The sequence below is a fragment of the Ambystoma mexicanum genome, chromosome 2p, assembly GCF_040938575.1.
Source record: "Ambystoma mexicanum isolate Mex_15411 chromosome 2p, UKY_AmexF1_1, whole genome shotgun sequence".
Classification (NCBI taxonomy): domain Eukaryota; kingdom Metazoa; phylum Chordata; class Amphibia; order Caudata; family Ambystomatidae; genus Ambystoma; species Ambystoma mexicanum.
In genome coordinates, this window is record NC_090923.1 from 1,337,557,244 (window position 1) to 1,337,574,764 (window position 17,521).

Consider the following 17,521-nt stretch of genomic DNA (forward strand, 5'->3'; position numbering starts at 1 on the left):
CATTCAGCAGCACCCGGTCTAGGGGCAGTTGTAGGCCTACACGGTCCACCCATTACAGGCCAAACAACTGGTACCCTTTCTTGACTGATTTTCCATCAACACCAGTCCACTGCTTCTCCTTAACAGTGCTATTTGCTTAGTTCTCATGTGTCACACACTCCTGACACTCTACCGTGACTTGGTTGCCTACCATGCACTTGTTACACTTGCTTATGTTCTCTTGTCTCTTGCCAATCCTTGTTTCCTTATAACACATAGTTCCTTGAACTCCCTTGGCTTTGCTTAATGCTGGATTTCTCATATCATACAACTCTTTGTGCTCGCTTGGCTTTGCTTGCACTTGTTTCTCAGGTAATACAGTTCCTTGTAATTTGGCTATTGCCAATGCTTGTTTTCTCATATATTGCAGTTTGTCTTTTCAGTACAGTCCACAAACTTCCTTTCATTAAGATTCACAATATTCCTTTCACTCCTCTCAAGGTTCAAGAGTGTTCACAACTTGCTTTCATTTAGTTCGGTATTCAAATTGTCTTATATCTGCTTTCATTTAAATATCAATGCATGCTTCCATTTAAATCATTGTCCGTTACTTAATTTGTATGTCCGCCTGCCAGCTCGGTGTTCTCCCTTCTTTTTGCACCCACCTGTCGGAATTATGGATTCTTACAAGGTCCTGCTGCGCCACAGGTTCCTTTTTCTCCTTGCGGTACCCAGTGTCTTCTCCCAGCGGTCTTCCGCTGCTCACAATCACCCCGGAGTGCTTCTTCTGTGACTAAAAACTCAACAACCATTTTCCTCCGTCACGACGGTCTCTTTCCTACTGTTTGCCAACGGCCTCCAGGGTCCTGTACATTCGCTTCCTGCTGCATAACGTCTGCACTTTTCCACGGGTCTCGAAGGCTCCTCTTGCCACACTGCTACACCAAAGAGGTCTGCCTGCACCCAGCAGTTTGTGGGCATTTTCCCACAGCTGACTACATTTCCATCTTTATTCTGCCTTTTATAGCTCCCGCCTCCATGCTTATCCAAAAAAGATTAGACCGCTCACCACTAACGCGATAGTCCTGCTTTACTCTTGTTGTCCTGTTGTCCTCCTCCTTGTCTCAGTACCTGGCTGGGGTCAATATATATCTGCATTAACAAAGTAAGGATATGTTGTTCTTGTTGCTCTCTTCTTCGTCCTAGCATACTGGTGTGTTTTGGGAAATGTTTTAGTGGAAGAAAAAGGAAAGGGCTGAAAAAAGCTTATAAAGGCTTGGGGGATAGAGGGTGTGTGGGGAAAGGGAAATGGGGTATACCATGTCTCACCTAGAGATGTCCTCTCCCCACTCCCCAAGTCTCCCCTACTCAGGTGATCTGGGCTGGACTGGCCTGTAGGGAAGTCTGGAGATTTCCCTGTAGGCCTCTGCACTGTGGGCCTCGTTTGTGTGGTATTTCCACATGTTCCCATAGGAAAAAAGGGTTGGGCTCACTGAAAATGTTTAATTTGGGGCCACTTTCAAAAAATAATCCAGGGCCCCTTTTGGTTCCCAGTCCACACATGCAGGTGATCCTCCCTTGAATATCCACCTCCAGGGACAGGATCCAAAAGTAATGGCATTTTCCTGGCCACCCGAGAAGAGGCTACTGGGGGAGAGGAAGTGAGGAGAACCTCCGGTTGCTCACACACCCCGTTCATAAGATACCAGAATGTGGTTTGCGGATGCCAGAGAGTCTGGTCTCTCAGCATCTTCAAGGGAGACCTGCCGCTTTCATCAGGAACCACAGGGATATCCATTAACCAGAGAGATTCTTTGAGCACACAGACAGGAAGATGGGTGGGATATAGTAAGACAAGGGAGTGAGCCCAGAGCTCTTTCTGTTGAGAGGAGGGTTCTGCCATATTAGTTCTGGGACACTCCTTGTTCCTGGTTCTAACCCTTACTTTTTCCTGTTGCAAAGCACTCTGGTTATGACCTCACGCATACTGAAAATTGTTGGTAGGGACCCCAGGATTGGTTCACTAAGGTAGGCTTAGCATATGCTGATCGCTGTGGTCCACTTGGCTTTAAAAGGGGGCTGGAGCCCGTCTTTAGGCAGAACATCTGAAGACTTTGCAAGAAGCAGAAAGAAAAACTCATCCTTGGACCCTGGCCCAAGGTACAGTCTGCCTTACAGCTTCAGCCAGTGAAGGAAGGCCAGGACATCCAAAGAGGGAAGCAAGATCAATCCCTGCATCTACTCCCAGGCAACAGAGGGAGAAAAACAACTCAGAAGACCATCCATTTGCTTCAGAACCGGTACCTAGCCAGCACCCAGCCAGCACCCAGCCAGCACCTAGATGCCCTGCTAAGCTCAGCAGCAGGATCCCTAGACAGGGAGTGCCAGAAGGTCTCTGAACCTTTAACCAAGGGCAAGGCAGCTGTCTGCAACACACTTCTGAGCTTTGGGTTGTCTGCCTTAAAGGACGACACAAGCCCAGTGAAGAAGCTGGCAGACGTGCATTGACAAGCACCTACCGCTGTCTGCCTTAAAGGACATTTTTGAGCCAGTTGAGTGCCTCGATCCGTAACCGACTGCAACGCTAACTGCCATCAGGCAGCAGTCACTGAAAGAAAACCAAGATGGCTCAACCAGTGCTTCAGAACCGCTGATCAGGAGTAAGACAATGTTTCCTGGCCCTTTGTCGCTGTGTAGGCCAGTCTGTAGCCATTCATCAAGCTTTGCTCGCCAAACCGTCTTGCAGCCTGATAGCCCCAGCTGACTCCTGTCTCAAACTCTGTCACTAAAGCCTGCTAGGCGCCCTGAAGCAGACTCGACCCTGTCGAACACAGAGAACATCTATAGCAGAAGGTACATGCCCCCCGGTCCTGCCCAGAAGGCACCGATAGACATATTAAGACCCTTTCCACCTTTTGCTGAAGGCAAGAACCTTTAAAAACTATTGTGGTAACCATACCAACTACCCTCCTGTCAGTATCCAGGGTGCATCCCTTTTCCTTCATATGAAACTGTCTGCCCTCTGCATTCCTTTACAGGGTGGGTTATAATTTAGTAGTGTTGTTAAACTGTTGTGATAGTAATAAAGTAAATATTTGTATACAACCTTGACTGGACTCTCCTTTTATCATTGGGTAGTAATTGTATTTTTGCTGTGTTGCACCTAACCAACGATCCACAACCTTTAGAAGAGATAAGCCTGGCATTCCATCCACGTTACCAAAATTGGACAAGGAGGTTTATACTTTATTTGTATGCTTGTTTATTCCAATCTGTTCGGATCCATTTTGGTGTTTTAGAGGTGTGGGGCTGTTTGATGGTTTAGAAACCGATATTCACCCCTGGATGACTCGTACCATGGAATTTGATTTGTCACATTGATGGCAGATGGTTGGATCTAGTTGGAGTCACCCAATGATAAAAGTATGGTTGCAGTCAACATCTAGAACACAGGCAGGTATTTGTTAATAATAATGGATCTTGACATAGAGACTGTCAAATGCACGAGCAAAGATGCCCTGCGCATTTAATGTCAAGAGACGGGACTTCCCTAGAGCACCAGGATTAATAAACCTGACCTGCTGATAAGCTTCCAAGCTTGGGTAGAAGCTAGGGTTGCTGGGGAAGAGATTGCAGGGGGTGGGATGGGCCCCATGTACCCGAATGAAGAAGACTTCCTGAAGGGGTGGTGGAAGATGGCGAGGAAGAAAACAAGAGTATGGGTTCTCACCAACTACCCCTCAGGTAGGCAAGTTTAGGGTCAGGGTGGACAGGAACTAGTGCGGCACCCTGTACGTCACAGGCCTCAGCACAGCCTGTAAGTGGACGAGTAGTTGTTCCAGCTGTAAATTATGTAGCTGATAGAAAGCTCCTGTTAGAGAAGAGACTACTCTTGGGGGGGAAAGAAAACAGTGGTGAACACATGGTTGTTTAGCAACGTGCATGCAACGGATGGGGTTCACAGAATAACTCTGAGTCCAAATAATCAAAACAACTCAGGAACATGGCAACGGTTGCTGTTTTATTAAAAATTATCTAAAACAGGGAAGTTACAACAGACATCAACAGACGTTCGCTCAGCTCTCGACAAATTTCTCATAAAACATACACTTTATACTAAAAATATGTCAGAAGTGACGTCATACTATGTGTCAAATAAGAAAAACCTAAAACCAATTATAATTCGTTCAAGGGGAACATCTAAGTATACTTTATATAAGGACTGGGATTGTGATTGGCTGTCTATTGTCAGGTGGACAATTTATGCGTAACTCTAAAACATGTATTCTTCAACACTGTTAAGTACACGGTTGGTCATTGGCTCTCAAAATATAAGGCCCTTCATTATACGGCCCTCTGCAATTGGTAGGCATGCTCGTGCCATGTCTGGAACATTCAGTTCACTTAGCACGTAAGCTCATACCCAGGTGCCAGGAGGTGGACTTCACTTTACCTCCCCACCCAATTAGCCCAACATCTCTCATCACCCATGCCTTCTGCCATGCAGATTGTCTTTGAACTTGGCCTTGCAAAGAATCCTGTCTGTGGGACCATATGGGAGTATGGGCAATCACTATCATTGTTCTAGGACTCCAAACTCAACTCTATTTCCATACTCAACTCACGTGACAGGAGAGCATGATTCGGGTCCATCCTGCAGTTTTTAAATGTCTTAAATAAATAAAACTTGGCACTCTTGGTGTTCTTTCTTTGCCCCTTAATAGGGGATGATTCATCCTTCGCACATTCACTGCTTTCAAGAATAGATAACCAACCTTGGCTACTTCTATTTTGATGCCAGGCTCTTTCGCAATCTCAGCATATTCGTGCTGCGACACAGTTCTCTGCCTTTCTTCTCCATGGGTTTCAATTTACTAGATTCATGACACTGATGTTCAGTTCCTATACAATGGCGGCTTTGCCTGCAGTCTATTCACTACGTATAGCCAGCTTCTATTATCACTTAGTCTACTTGCGTTTCTGCATCTGTACAATTATTGAACGGTTGCATTTCGCACAAGTGCAATCTTCTTTTATGCATAAGAAAGTTTACTCGATTCTTATCTTCATCATCAGTTTCCATAAAATCCATGCATTCTCTTCAGTCAGTATTCTCAATGCACCACGCTCGTCTCTTGTGACGTCACTAGCTTCTCTTTCACTCTTTTTCTTATACCTTCAGGGAGCTCCTCCCTCAGATTGTCGTATCTTCGGGGATACATTCAATATGGTTTTCTCAGTGCATACCTTTTCTCAAATACTCATGGCAGAGTTGGCACAACTGCTGGTGTCAAGCATGGCACAGTCTCAGACTTCCAACATATAGGAGGTAGGGGGGTGGGATTTCCTGCAGAGGCATGCAGCTGCTCATCTACCTTCCGCTTCTGGTCAAGTCCTCGACCACCTCTTCAGTGGTTTCCACATCTTGTTATTTTCTCTTGAAGAAGTGCTTTTTCAGAGTCCAGATCTTCATAACCCCCCTCTGGGTGATGGCTGATTTAACATGTTCATCTACACTCCAGGTCATGTAGTTGCACTGTTCATTTGGATTACAATAGAGCCATCATCCCACGTACTTCTTGTGATTCTTGGGATACAAGAACTTTGTTCCCTCGGGTGCTACAATTCTGGCCTCAATGTGTATTTTCTGACATCTTTATCTGTCAATTCTTTGGGCCAAACCCTGATTCAACATCGATCATGATCTTCATTCCTACTGTCTTTTTTGCTGTCTTCTTGCATTGGGCAAGTATTATCCTTCTTCACACAGAATCCAAACATCCCCATGACCAATATTGCTCCAAGGACGTTGAATATCTTTGCCAACCACTGCGGGATCCATGAGAATATGGAGGCAAACCAACTGTCATCCGTAATGTCCTCGGTCTCATCTTCCATCTTGTTATGCAGGTTTTTCAACAACGTTATGGCCTCGGTCAAGGTCTCATTCTCATCATCAGGAGATGATATGCATGTGCAACATGAAAGCCCGATTATGGCGCAAACTCCACATTCCATCGCTGTAATCATGCCAAGGACATATCTGTTTTGCAGGGTCATTAGTCGTATGGCCCTCAGGTCTTCCTTGATAGCATTGAATCCCTTTATGGTGGTATTGATCGTCTGCAGGAGCTTCCATCTTGTGTTCTGCAACCACTTGGCATTGGCCATCGTTTGGACCCAGGCATGAAGATAATTGTGAAGATTGAAGCAGTCTTGCGGAACAACCTGTGCTCATAAGGAATGGCATCAAATGCTTATATTGATTTGGCTGAGAAGTAATTCTCTCTCCTGGTCCAATTGAGAAACTCAAGCGATCATCTTCTTCTCAAATGGGCATCTGCTTTTGGAAATTCTCCATTGATCAGGTCACTGTGAGGAGTCACTAATGCTGAAACATGAATGAGCACCAAGGAGCATGTTCCTCCCCAATCCCTGGTCAGCTTCATGTAGGCTCTAGGCCCCCAAGACCAATATAGATCCATCAGGACGGCCGGACCGTCTCCCATCGTCGAAACGCCAAATGTAGTTCAACAATCCTTGTTGTTTCCCACATGATTCTTTCCATATCTTCGCAAGCACAATGTCATATTTGCCAACGGGATTACAGCCATGGGGCCGGATTCATCTTCTACCCATGTTTTGTCATTGGTTTACTTGTTTACTTAATCCTACCTGTATATTTATGAATTACGTTAGAAATGACACATTGTTACAAAATAAAAATAAATTATTGAACTCATTGCAACCAAGATATATTGCCTTTACTAATTGAATCGATTATGATCTGTAAGTTATATTATCCTAACGGAAATTTTGACTGAGGTTATCCACAGTTTAACAGGTGCTTGGGATGAGAGTGTACCTGAGTTTTTGACACTATTTTTTGCCATTTTCAGGTTGACACAGTGCATATCAAAGGTTGTTGGGGTTTCCTGTCTCCTTTGTTCACCTCTGCAGCTATGCCCCATGTGGGCCTGTTTGAAGTATACTCTATTTGTATGCTAAGTATGTCAATTGCTGCCACCATTCTGCAGTGCTTACACAAAAGGACAGGGCGGATCCATGGAGCCTTTGATAGTTAATTAGGCCGGCCATGGCAGGAGGAAGGTGTTGCCCTTCCCCATCTGAGAGACAAGGTGTAATCCTGACTGTCATGCCCCAACTAAATATGACAAGGGGACTGCGCCTGTAGGCTTTGTCCACCCAGAGTACACAGGTCTATGTGTATGTCATGCAGTGAGAATTGCAAAATGTGTGCAAATTAGTCCTACACATTTTCCAGAGGCTGATCAACCATCACTCAATTTCTGATAACATTTCAAAAAAGCCAGGTGAGGGCACACCCACCCTGCGGATGGTTGAATTCCTGGCAGTAACATGCTTTTTCCTCTATGTCAAGGGAAGGATGGCGCGGCAAGTGGTCTGGGCGGTCGGTCATTCGTTCATCTGGGGAATGGAACGGAGGGTGTGTGATCACCCAGGGTTGTTGAAGGACACTATTGCAGACATATATTGAATAGGGTTGAGAGGTTTGAGGGTAGGGAAGGTCCGCCCAGTGGTGGAAGAGCAACGCAGGAAGCGGGGGCTTCTGGACCCACACCTGGTGATCTTGCATGTTGGGGGCAACAACCTGGTCCAGCTGGGAGGGAGTTAATTGAATGCCTGTTGTCTCTCTACTCATGGCTGGGCAGGTTCTGCCCATGGGCATTGTTTGTGTGCTCTCAGATAATTCTGAGGACTCATTGGGGTTTGCCCCGACCCACATGCCCGTTTAATGTTTCTGCTGGAAAACTGAACAATGACTTGGCTTGGCTGGCAGCATGCCACAGGCATCTCTGAATTGTGGCAAACGACTTGGTGAGGGGGCTGGGGAATTTTCATCATTACGGGGTTTACCTGTCGGACAGGGGAACCAAACTGTTGCTACAGAACTTTGCATCTTTTATTCGTACATCATGGCATGTGGGGGGAGTTGCGGTGCCTCTGTGGCAGGTGTGGGGGGCCATGGGGACACTAAGTTGCCCTTTCTGGGCGACTCTGTGGCCTGAAAGGTACTGTGGAGAGGGCAAAGGACGCCTACCATGGAGATGGGTGTCCAGGCGGTGTGGGGTCTAGCTTGGTAGGTGCGTGGAGGGGGCAGGATCAGGATGAGATCAGTGCTGGTTCCAAAGAGGGTGCCTCCTGGTATCGCCCCATAAGAGGGCATGGTAGGGACTATAGAGGTCTCACTACCATGCGCCGCCCTGGGGGCTGGAATTATGGTCCACCTGGACCGCCTGTTAATCGGTTCATACCTTGTTGTTGGGGGACTGTTGATCTATTATTTGCTTATGAGGTGTTGTACAAGTCACATTTTGGATGAAGGGGTGTTCTCGTTGTTAATAAAATATGGCCAGAATTGAATCCATTCAAGAATTCAAGTGTATTACATCTGTCCTGGCCCCGCACCCTGCAAAGCCCAGTGCTTCAGTCACTATCCCTGTTATGTGTTCCCACTCTGCCTCTTCACCGCCTGGCATACGGCATTCAACCCAACATTGCTCTTGTGCAAGGAAACCTAACCCTAGAAATGCCTCTGCTCTTTTTTATTTCCTACTTTGTAAGCAATTTCTGTTCAAAATGGCACCCAGTTCTTAAATACATTCAAAAACACACAAAGATGCACAACCTCAAGATTCCAAAGACAGAATCGAGATGGTATGTACCCGAAAAAGGGCCTATGCCTCTTCTCAGTTTGTCACGTATCCTGCCGCAATGGGAAGAAGCGTTCAACCACTATCCCTGGTTGTTGGGTCCGTCAGACTACTTCCGGAGCATATGAGCAGGAGCAGGCTGTTTTCCACGGTCACCCTGACACAAGCCCCCAGCGGTATAGCTGCATCTTGGTCTGAACTGGGAGGAACCCCATGGTGAAGATATGCAGTGCCACCATGTGGGTGTCCCTTCCATGTTCATTAATGCTCTGACTACTTACCGGTAATCTTCATTACTCCTAGTCCTACTCTTCCTCGTCACAGTACTTACTTCATGAGGCACCCGCCTCCGACACAGGACCTTCTTCTATTTCTTAAAATCCCTGTAACTCCTCCCCCACATCCATGTCACTCAGTTTCATATTACCAAGCCGGAGCATGGGACCTTCCCCGCAGGGAGGGTGAGGAGGGTCGTCAGTACTGTGACGAGGAAGAGTAGGACTAGGAGTAATGAAGATTACCTGTAAGTAATCAGAGCATTACCTCCACGTCCACTCTTCCTCGTCCCAGTACTTACTTCATGAGGTATACCAAAGCATCAACGGGGAAAAGGTCCCAATGAGACAGAGCCAAAAACAGTGCAGCAAAACACACCCACAATAACTCTTAAATCACATCCCCACAGACAAAAACTCCAACCACGAAGGAACCAACCGCCGAGTGGGAGAAACTCAACCCATAGTGGTTGATGAAAATGCCTAGACCAGCCAAGGCGGCAGCCATACAAATCTCTTGCAGAGAAAAACCCTCCTTACATCGGGTCAGGAAGCCGCGAAACCCCTGGTAGACCGCCCCTGATTGTGCGCAGGCACAGGCAGGCCAGAAGCCACATAGGCCCTAGAGATCACAACCCGGAACCACCGGAAAATGGAAACCACAGATGCGTTATGCCCAGCCCCAGCCAGACCACAAGCAATCAGAAGACTATCAGATTGGTGGAAAAGGCAAACCAAGCCAAATACTCCAACGCGTCCCGCCGGACATCAATGTTAAGCCGAGCCACCTCCTCAGGCGTTCTTGGATCATGAAAGAAGTCAGGGAGAACCAGACCCTGAGAGGTGTGAAACCCGAGAGACAACTGAAGGGAGAAACTTCGGACCACACCCCGGCACCACCGAGTCTGGCAGCACCCTCAGGAAAGGAGCGTGACATAAGAGAGCCCCAATCTCCCCAAGCCTACGGGCAGAAGTGAGGGCAATAAGAAAAGCAGATTTCAGTGTAAGATGTTTGATATCAATCTCGGAAATGGGCTCAAAAGGAGGCCCATGAAGGAACCGTAATACAAGAGGGAGATCCCAAAAGGAAAGCCCTTTATCAGCACAAGGAGGGGAAGAAGAAAAACCCTGGATCAACTTCCCCACTAACACCTCCCCATCCAAGTGACCGTCAGAGTCCCCCAAAAGGAATTTCATGGAGGCCCGCTGAGAGCGAAGCCTGGAAAAACTGCCAGGCCCCTGTCAAAACCCCTCCTGGAGGAACCGAAGGATAGCAGAGGCCAGAACGCAGGGGAGGGATCCCAGACTGCCCATACCAGTCTCGGAAATGGCCCCAATGTCTGCCTAACACCTTCAGAGTGGAGGGTCTAAGAGCATCCATTTGGACTCAACTACAGGATCTGAGAACCCCTGAGATATCAACCTAGACTGAGCAATAGCCACACCGCCCATTGCATCCGATGGAATTCTAACCGCAGATCCCCTTGAAGGGGACACGGCCACCTCGGAACCAGCCAAGGTTCCTAGGAACGAAGCTCCAACAGAGAGGGGAGCCAACTCCGGCGGCACCAGAACAGAGCTAACAACAACACAGTCACCCTGGACACTCTGATGCGCCAAACCACCCGGGGCAGAAGGGGAATAGGCGGAAAGGCATAAAGGAAAACCCCAAGGCCACTGTACAGAGAGGGCGTCCATCCCCCAATCCCCTCAACCTGAAACCGAGAGCAGAAGAGGGGAACTTCTGCTGAGGCCAGGGATGCAAACAGGTCTAGAACCAAGGACCCTAATCTGACACAGGTCACCGCAAAGACCTGGGCCAACAGGACCAGTTCTGCAGAGGAGTGAAAACCGGCGTCTGGGAAGATCCGCTTGAACATTGTCCACCCTTCTGATACGTGAGGCCAGCAGATACACCAGATGAGATTCCTCCCAGGTGCCTATCAGCGCTGCCAGAGCATTCAAGGAACAGCCGGAACCCCTTTTGCAGTTCACATATGCCAAGGCCGTCGTATTGTCTGATCGGACCAAAAACCGCCGACCGTCCAGCAACTCCTCGAAGTACACCAGAGCTTGCACAATGGCACAACTCTTGCCAATTGGATGATCACCGGCTCTCCCCAGATCTCACAACCCTTGAGCTGAGAGGACCCCCAATGTATACCCTTTCTGCTGGTGTTGGTAGTAGGAGAGGTCACAGGAGGAAGGACCAGGCACACCTCAGCCTGTAGACCTGAAACCCCCCGCCACCATAGCAGGGACACTCGCAGCGCTGGGGACACTGAAAACAAAACTACGAAAGCCGAGATGTCGGGAGCCAGTGGGAGAGAGTATAAGACACCAGGAGACGTAACCGAAGACAGGCTTAAGGAACTGGAAAACATGCAAGACGCCACGTGCCCCGTAACTTCAGCAACAGGTGAGTCGAGACATACTGCCTTCTGAGAACCCAGCCCAGAACAGCCAGCAAGCGCCCCCCCTGCACAACATCCAGAGTACGCTCTCCCCAGACGTCCGGACAAGCAGTGCAGGGTCTTGAGACCCATAAGCAGGTGACACATCCTAGAAGGCATAGGGACCAGGAACACCCGCAAGTAGAAAACTTGACCCTGAACAGGGAGAGGAACGGGCAAGACGGTAACCCACAACAACCGTTCGGAGAGAACGGAACCCATGGCCAACTACTTGGACCGTGAGCTGGGTACCAAAGTCCTAACCATGCAAACCTGGACAGGAGGAGACAGGAACGGCAACTGATACCCCCTCCAGAAGGAGCCCATTACCCAGGAAGCCGAACCCCACCAGTCCCATACACCTCCGAGAAGATAGAGACGAGGAGCCAGGGAAAACCGCCAGTCACTGCACTTGCACCAGAGGGAAATCACAGTACGTTGAAACAGGCCTGCGCCACAATATAACAGCATGCTTGTCAGCCCACAAAAAGATTTGACCTATCAAAAGGAAGATACTGGACAGCCCAGAAGTCCAGCAGACTATGGCCCCCTCAGCCGACAGAGGAGCCACCAGGCTGGCGTCAAAAGGGCAGAGTACTGTCACAAAGCGGGGCAAAGCAATCCATCCCGGATAGCCGACATCAAAGGCAACCCCCTACCTGAGGTATGCCTATACTGGAAAACCCACTGAAGTGACATCCCCCTCCACCGGCACCAGGGGCTCTGAGAACCCCTCTAAGCACAGACATGTGCCACCATGTGCCCTATCACTTCCCACAAGTCTGAGAGGAGGCGTGAAAGCAACACGTCAGCACCGGAGGACCTAGGGCCTAAAAGAAGAGACACTGGGAACCCCCTGCATGGCCGTTACTTCCATGATCCTTTTCCATAATCCCATGCCGGACAAGGGAAAAGCAAATCAACTCCTTTGACTTTCCCTTGCGCAGTTTAGAGGAAGAGGACAGGACAAGGAGTCTGCGTCCATAGCTAGCACAGACCCAAACACACCACATGACTGAGAGGTGGCTTGAGCCCTGTATCCAGTAGCTGGTAGCCCCATGCTCTAAATCGTTCCAATGCATCGGTCTAGGAAGGATGAAGGACCGAGTCAGCACCGCTGAGACTCGAACCCGAAGTGTAGACTATGCCAGGCCGGTACCCTTCCGGTCGCTTGCAGATGTGTCCAAAATCTGCGCCGTATTCACAGGCAGCACGCAAGGAATGCAGCCAACATCCGGTGCATACTGGGCTGTGTGTGTCTGAGGAGCTGGTGGTATGTGACATGTCTGTGACAGAACAGAGCCCCGCACTTTCAAATACTCTGTCACAGTCACCCCACGACAAGAAGCAGAGAGTCCTCACAACAAAAAAGGAAGGCTAGCCCATACTGCCAAGTGCTTGCCATCATTTCCAATAAAGATGTGTACACAGAGCACGAGGTAACGGCCTTTCAAAGGAGTCAAGATGGCCATACCAGCAAGAGAGGGGAAAACATCAAGCACAGTCCTCCCCTCTCCTTACCTTCCCCCAGATAATGCAGCTAACATCCGGTGCATCCTGTGCTGTGTGTGTCTGAGGAGCGGGTGGTATGTGACATGCCTGCGACAGAACAGAGCCCCCCGCACTCCCAAAGACTCTCTGCCACTGTCACCCCACGACAAGAAGCAGAGAGGCCTCACAACAAAAGGGAAGGCTAGCCCATACTGCCAAGTCGAATCAAGATGGCCAAAACAGGAGGAGAGGGGAAAAACATCAAGCCCAGTCCTCCCCTCTCCTTACCTTCCCCCGGGCCGTGCAGGACCCGGGACACAATGCTCACGCTGCGGTCCGGAGCCCAGCAAAGAACCGAGCGAGGCAATCCAGCTCAACTGTGACCCCAAGCCCCGCAGGGGGCCCAGGAGCAGTGCTGCACCTGAGGGAGCCGAGGGCCCCGCCACACAGCCCCCTACAGGGGGCCAGCAATCGGTGCTCCCTGGTGCCCCGCACCGGGAAGAAAAAGTCCAACCTGCCGGAGGCAGGAAAAATTTAAACTGAGTGACATGGATGTGGGGGAGGAGTTACAGGGATTTTAAGAAATAGAAGAAGGTCCTGTGTCGGAGGCGGGTGCCTCATGAAGTAAGTACTGGGACGAGGAAGAGTGGACGTGGAGGTAATGCCCTGATCTTTATCAGTCTCCTCTTTCCACCCTCTTCCCTATCTAGGACCAGCCTTTGTGTCTATTGGCTAGGGCAATGACAAGGAAAAGTATGACTGCTCCCATATTTTGCAGGACCATTTCGATTTAAAGGGGTTTGTCGGACATCATGCAAACAGGGTGTCCTCCTTACTGCTCTGCTGCAGGATCAGCTGTGTGAAGCAGTCCAGCTCTTGGTTTCTAAGAAATGCGCCAATCTTAACAGCACATTAATAATAATTTAGCATTTATATAGCGCTACGAACCCTCAGTTATCTGAGTGCTGCTTATTATTACCCACAGTGTGTGGTGCTCTTTTATCGACCTCGGAAGGATGAAAGGCTGCCGAGATTCGAACCTACATCAGCAGGGTCTGCACAAATGTCAAAGCGAGCTCTCTACTCCTGTGCTATCGGACCAGATCAGCTCCTCCCCGAGTCTTGCTTTGTAAGCATTACAAAACTAGTGGGATTGGGGAGTGATGCACCAAAGACAGCAATTAATTGGTCATTTGGTACAGAGTATTGTTTTTTAAGGTGTGAATGATTGGTTTTAAGCGCTGCATGAAATAATGACTCAAACTCATGACATGATATACTGGATTTTATTTGATTGTGCCTTTTAGTCTTGGTAATGAGGTTTCAAAACCTAGGAATATCTGTTTATGCTCCCATTATTTCGATTGTCCCTACTGTACTCTGTCTTTCAGGAGCGGGAAAATAAGGATACCACTGTTTATTATGAAATGTTTGTACTTTTTGAGGCACGAATTATTTAAGATCCTGAAAGCCAAACCTTAACAAATGTGCATATGAAATAAAACTGGGACGATTGGGCACAACTTCTGTTTTCACCCCTTAGCCAAAAGGGTGTGTTCCTGATTAATGTAATGTCATTGGGACTTAAACGCCAAAAGTGCTGTGCCTGCCTATAAGTGACTCCTTTTTCAGCTTTGCTGTTTAAAACAGCGTCCCACGTGATTTACTGCACCAGACTGGAGTGCATTCATATAGTGCATGCCAAAAAGTCATGTGTGTTTTGGCTTATCAATGGCAGTGTGTGTCACACGACCTACGATGTCCCCAGAGTAGTAAAGAAAGATAACGCCCCTTTTCTGTTATGTCACTTCTAATGGTGTCAATACAAAGGGAAATGCGTGATGTTGGATGTCATTTGCAGCACAGGGCAATGGAAATCCCAGGACCGGACCTGGAGAGAAATATAAGAGACCCGTTCCCTGCATGCATAGCAGTTTTATTTTTTTAACGCAGCGTTAGAATCTCATTTGTGACACAGGCTGATCCGAACGCGCCTCCACATAAAAAGTCTCCTAATACGAGTCCGACACAATCGTGCAAAAGTGGCCACTCTAGGCACGATGAAGATTACCAGGAAGTAATTATGGAATTGGGGACTATCGAAAGCGCTTTGACGCCACAACCTTTGGCAGCGGGCGCTATACAAGTGGAAGGCGGTGACGTAACATACTGTGACTAAAGGGTCACAGTGAGGGAGGCTAGGACCTCTCATCACAGGGTTCGCGGTCTTCACCTGGAAGCCGCGTGCTCAGGCGCCTGGCCTCGCGCTTGCAGAGCTGGGTCTGTTTGAGAGGCAGAGTTTGGGACCGGAGCTATGTCGGAGCCATTCTTCGCGCCCTTCAGTGGGGTGGGAGATGCCGTGCCTCGCTACAGGGCTGACAGAGAGGCGGCGGGTCTGAGGAGGCTCCTCCGTGCCTTGCAGCCCGGGGCGGGGCTTGTCCGTGCTCCCAGGGTGGGTGGGCGCAGCTGCGCGCGATGCTGCGCTCTGGGAATGTCGTGCCCTGTGTCTGTGGCGATAGCATGAGGTGATCCGCCGCGTCTCGTGCCTCGTGTGGTGATGACTGAAGGTGTGGCGGCGGCTGGGCGGGGCCGCCTCCAGCCCTCCCTCCCTCAGCCCCGCACCTCGCTGCTGTTACCTGACTGTTCCGCACAGCCTGCCGGCCCATGCAACGGGAGAGAGCAGCTGCTGGCCGCGGGGGGAACGTGCGCAGCTACCGGGCAGCGAGGTGTGAGGGGAACCCTGCACGCCAACTATCAGCACAACCCCCGAAATCTGAACCAAGGAGTAACGCGCGGGCACCGGGTAACTGGACTGTTTGAGGAAGTGGTCGCCATCGGTGGAAACTGGCCAACTCCTGGGAGAACCCAGCGGCTTCAGTAGGAGGCAAAGTGGGTATTTCACGTGGAAGTTAATCAGCGGGACCAGGAAACTGTTGCTTGGCCGGCTGGGGCGGGTTCAACGCAGCCAGGCAACTGACTGACAGCCACACAGGAGCCGATCAGCCCCGGGAGCATTATCAATGCACAGTGGCCCGGGCGACTCCGGCGGCACACGGCTCGGGGACCTGCTTCCACTGCACGGCGCCGAGCGGGCGCTGGGTTAGCGAGGAAACCTTGAGACCTCAGTATTCCGCGCAAGAAAAGGGGGCAAGCGAATCCATTGTTTGCTTTCTTTGTTCACCGTTTAACTCCTTGCAGCCGGAGAACACTTGCAGGGTAGGTAGACATACCTGCCACCTCTCTGGCCCGGAGCGGAGTTCAGTAATGGTTTTCCCTCGTGGAATTTGGTTTTCCTGGTAGCAAGAAATGATTACGGGACAATTCCTTAACTTTTGAAAAACGTGGAAGCGGGCCTGGAATTGTTTTTTTAAATCTGATATCGCAATATATCCGGGAGTAGATGCTTGGGAGTTACTGAAAAAGGAGTGGTCAACGTTTTATAGGACAATGTACCGGAAGAGTCTCGTGGGAAGGCCTGGTGTCTGAGGATAGAGGTTTTTCTATAGAGTTGTGTCTTGGGTTTGGTGGTATTCTGATTGGAGAGAGAGAGAAGGGTGCGATGGCTCTCTCCCAGGTCCAGTGTCTGGATAACAACAATGTGAACTGGCGGTCCAGCGAGTCGAAGCCAGAGTTCTTCTACAGCGAGGAGCAGAGGCTGGCGCTTGAGGCCCTGGTCTCCAAGGGCGCAGAGGCGTTCTATGAGGTCCTCAAGAAGGAGAACATCAGGGACTTCCTCTCCGAGTTGGAGCTCAAGAAGATCTTGGATGGGGTTGAGCCCTTTGACCCGGGGTCAAGCGGGCCCAGGGTGGAGAAGATCACCAGAGGAAATAGTAGTGGTGGCGACGACCAAGAGGACGATGAGGGCGAGATATCGTTAGAATATTGGCCAGAGAGGTCTGATCACTCCATCCCGGAGTTGGATTTGGGGTGGCCGGAAACAGTGGCGTACCGCGGTGTGACCAGAGCTACCGTCTACATGCAACCGCCAATGGAAGGGCAAGCGCACATCAAGGAGGTGATCAGAAAGATGATCACCAATGCTCAGAAGGTGAGATTTATTTTTTTTAAAACCAGAAAATGCCACATATGCACCTGGAAGCAGCAGTGTGCAATGGCATCATGGGTAAAATGGACACACTAGATCAAGTTCCCAAGTGTGGGAACTCCCGGCCTCTGCACTCTATAGGTGACTCTGTGAGGAGTCCTGATATTTGATTATGTTTGCTTAATTATTAGTTGTAATCTTCTGGTTTAAACACGCACATGAAATCAATGTAACCTGAATAGGTAATTATTTGGTAACATATCAATACACATTGACACAGTTAAATACTTTAGTACAAATTAAATGATTTATTAGAGGCCCAACGCGTTTCGTGAAAGAATTCACTTCTTCAGGGGCAATTTGCATAATTTTCATAAAGAAATCTGGAAAACATAATATTAAAGCAAATACATATTAGTCCCAATAATCAGTGTCAATTTATAATCTTGAGCAAACAAAATGCCATATGGTAAACCGATATATATCATTTTCAAAACCTAAACATCCTTGTTTGTGGCCATAAGTCAGACAGACAGTATAATGCTGAACTTTCTTACATCTATATGTGTTCTTAAAGATCAA

The 17,521-nt window shown here is 49.0% G+C and overlaps 2 protein-coding genes across 4 annotated transcripts in view; one reads left to right on the top strand and one right to left on the bottom strand.

The window, feature by feature from the left end:
• The window catches only part of SLC5A10 (solute carrier family 5 member 10), a 1,126,075-nt gene that overhangs the window by 458,817 nt on the left and 649,737 nt on the right, over positions 1-17,521 (bottom strand). The gene's annotated exons all lie outside the window — the stretch shown is intronic.
• The window catches only part of FAM83G (family with sequence similarity 83 member G), a 185,946-nt gene continuing 183,631 nt past the window's right edge, over positions 15,207-17,521 (top strand). Inside the window, exon 1 of the mRNA XM_069645681.1 lies at positions 15,207-16,942. Within this exon, the coding sequence (XP_069501782.1) occupies positions 16,454-16,942 (489 nt within the window). The 5' untranslated portion in view covers positions 15,207-16,453. The remainder of the gene's footprint in view (positions 16,943-17,521) is intronic.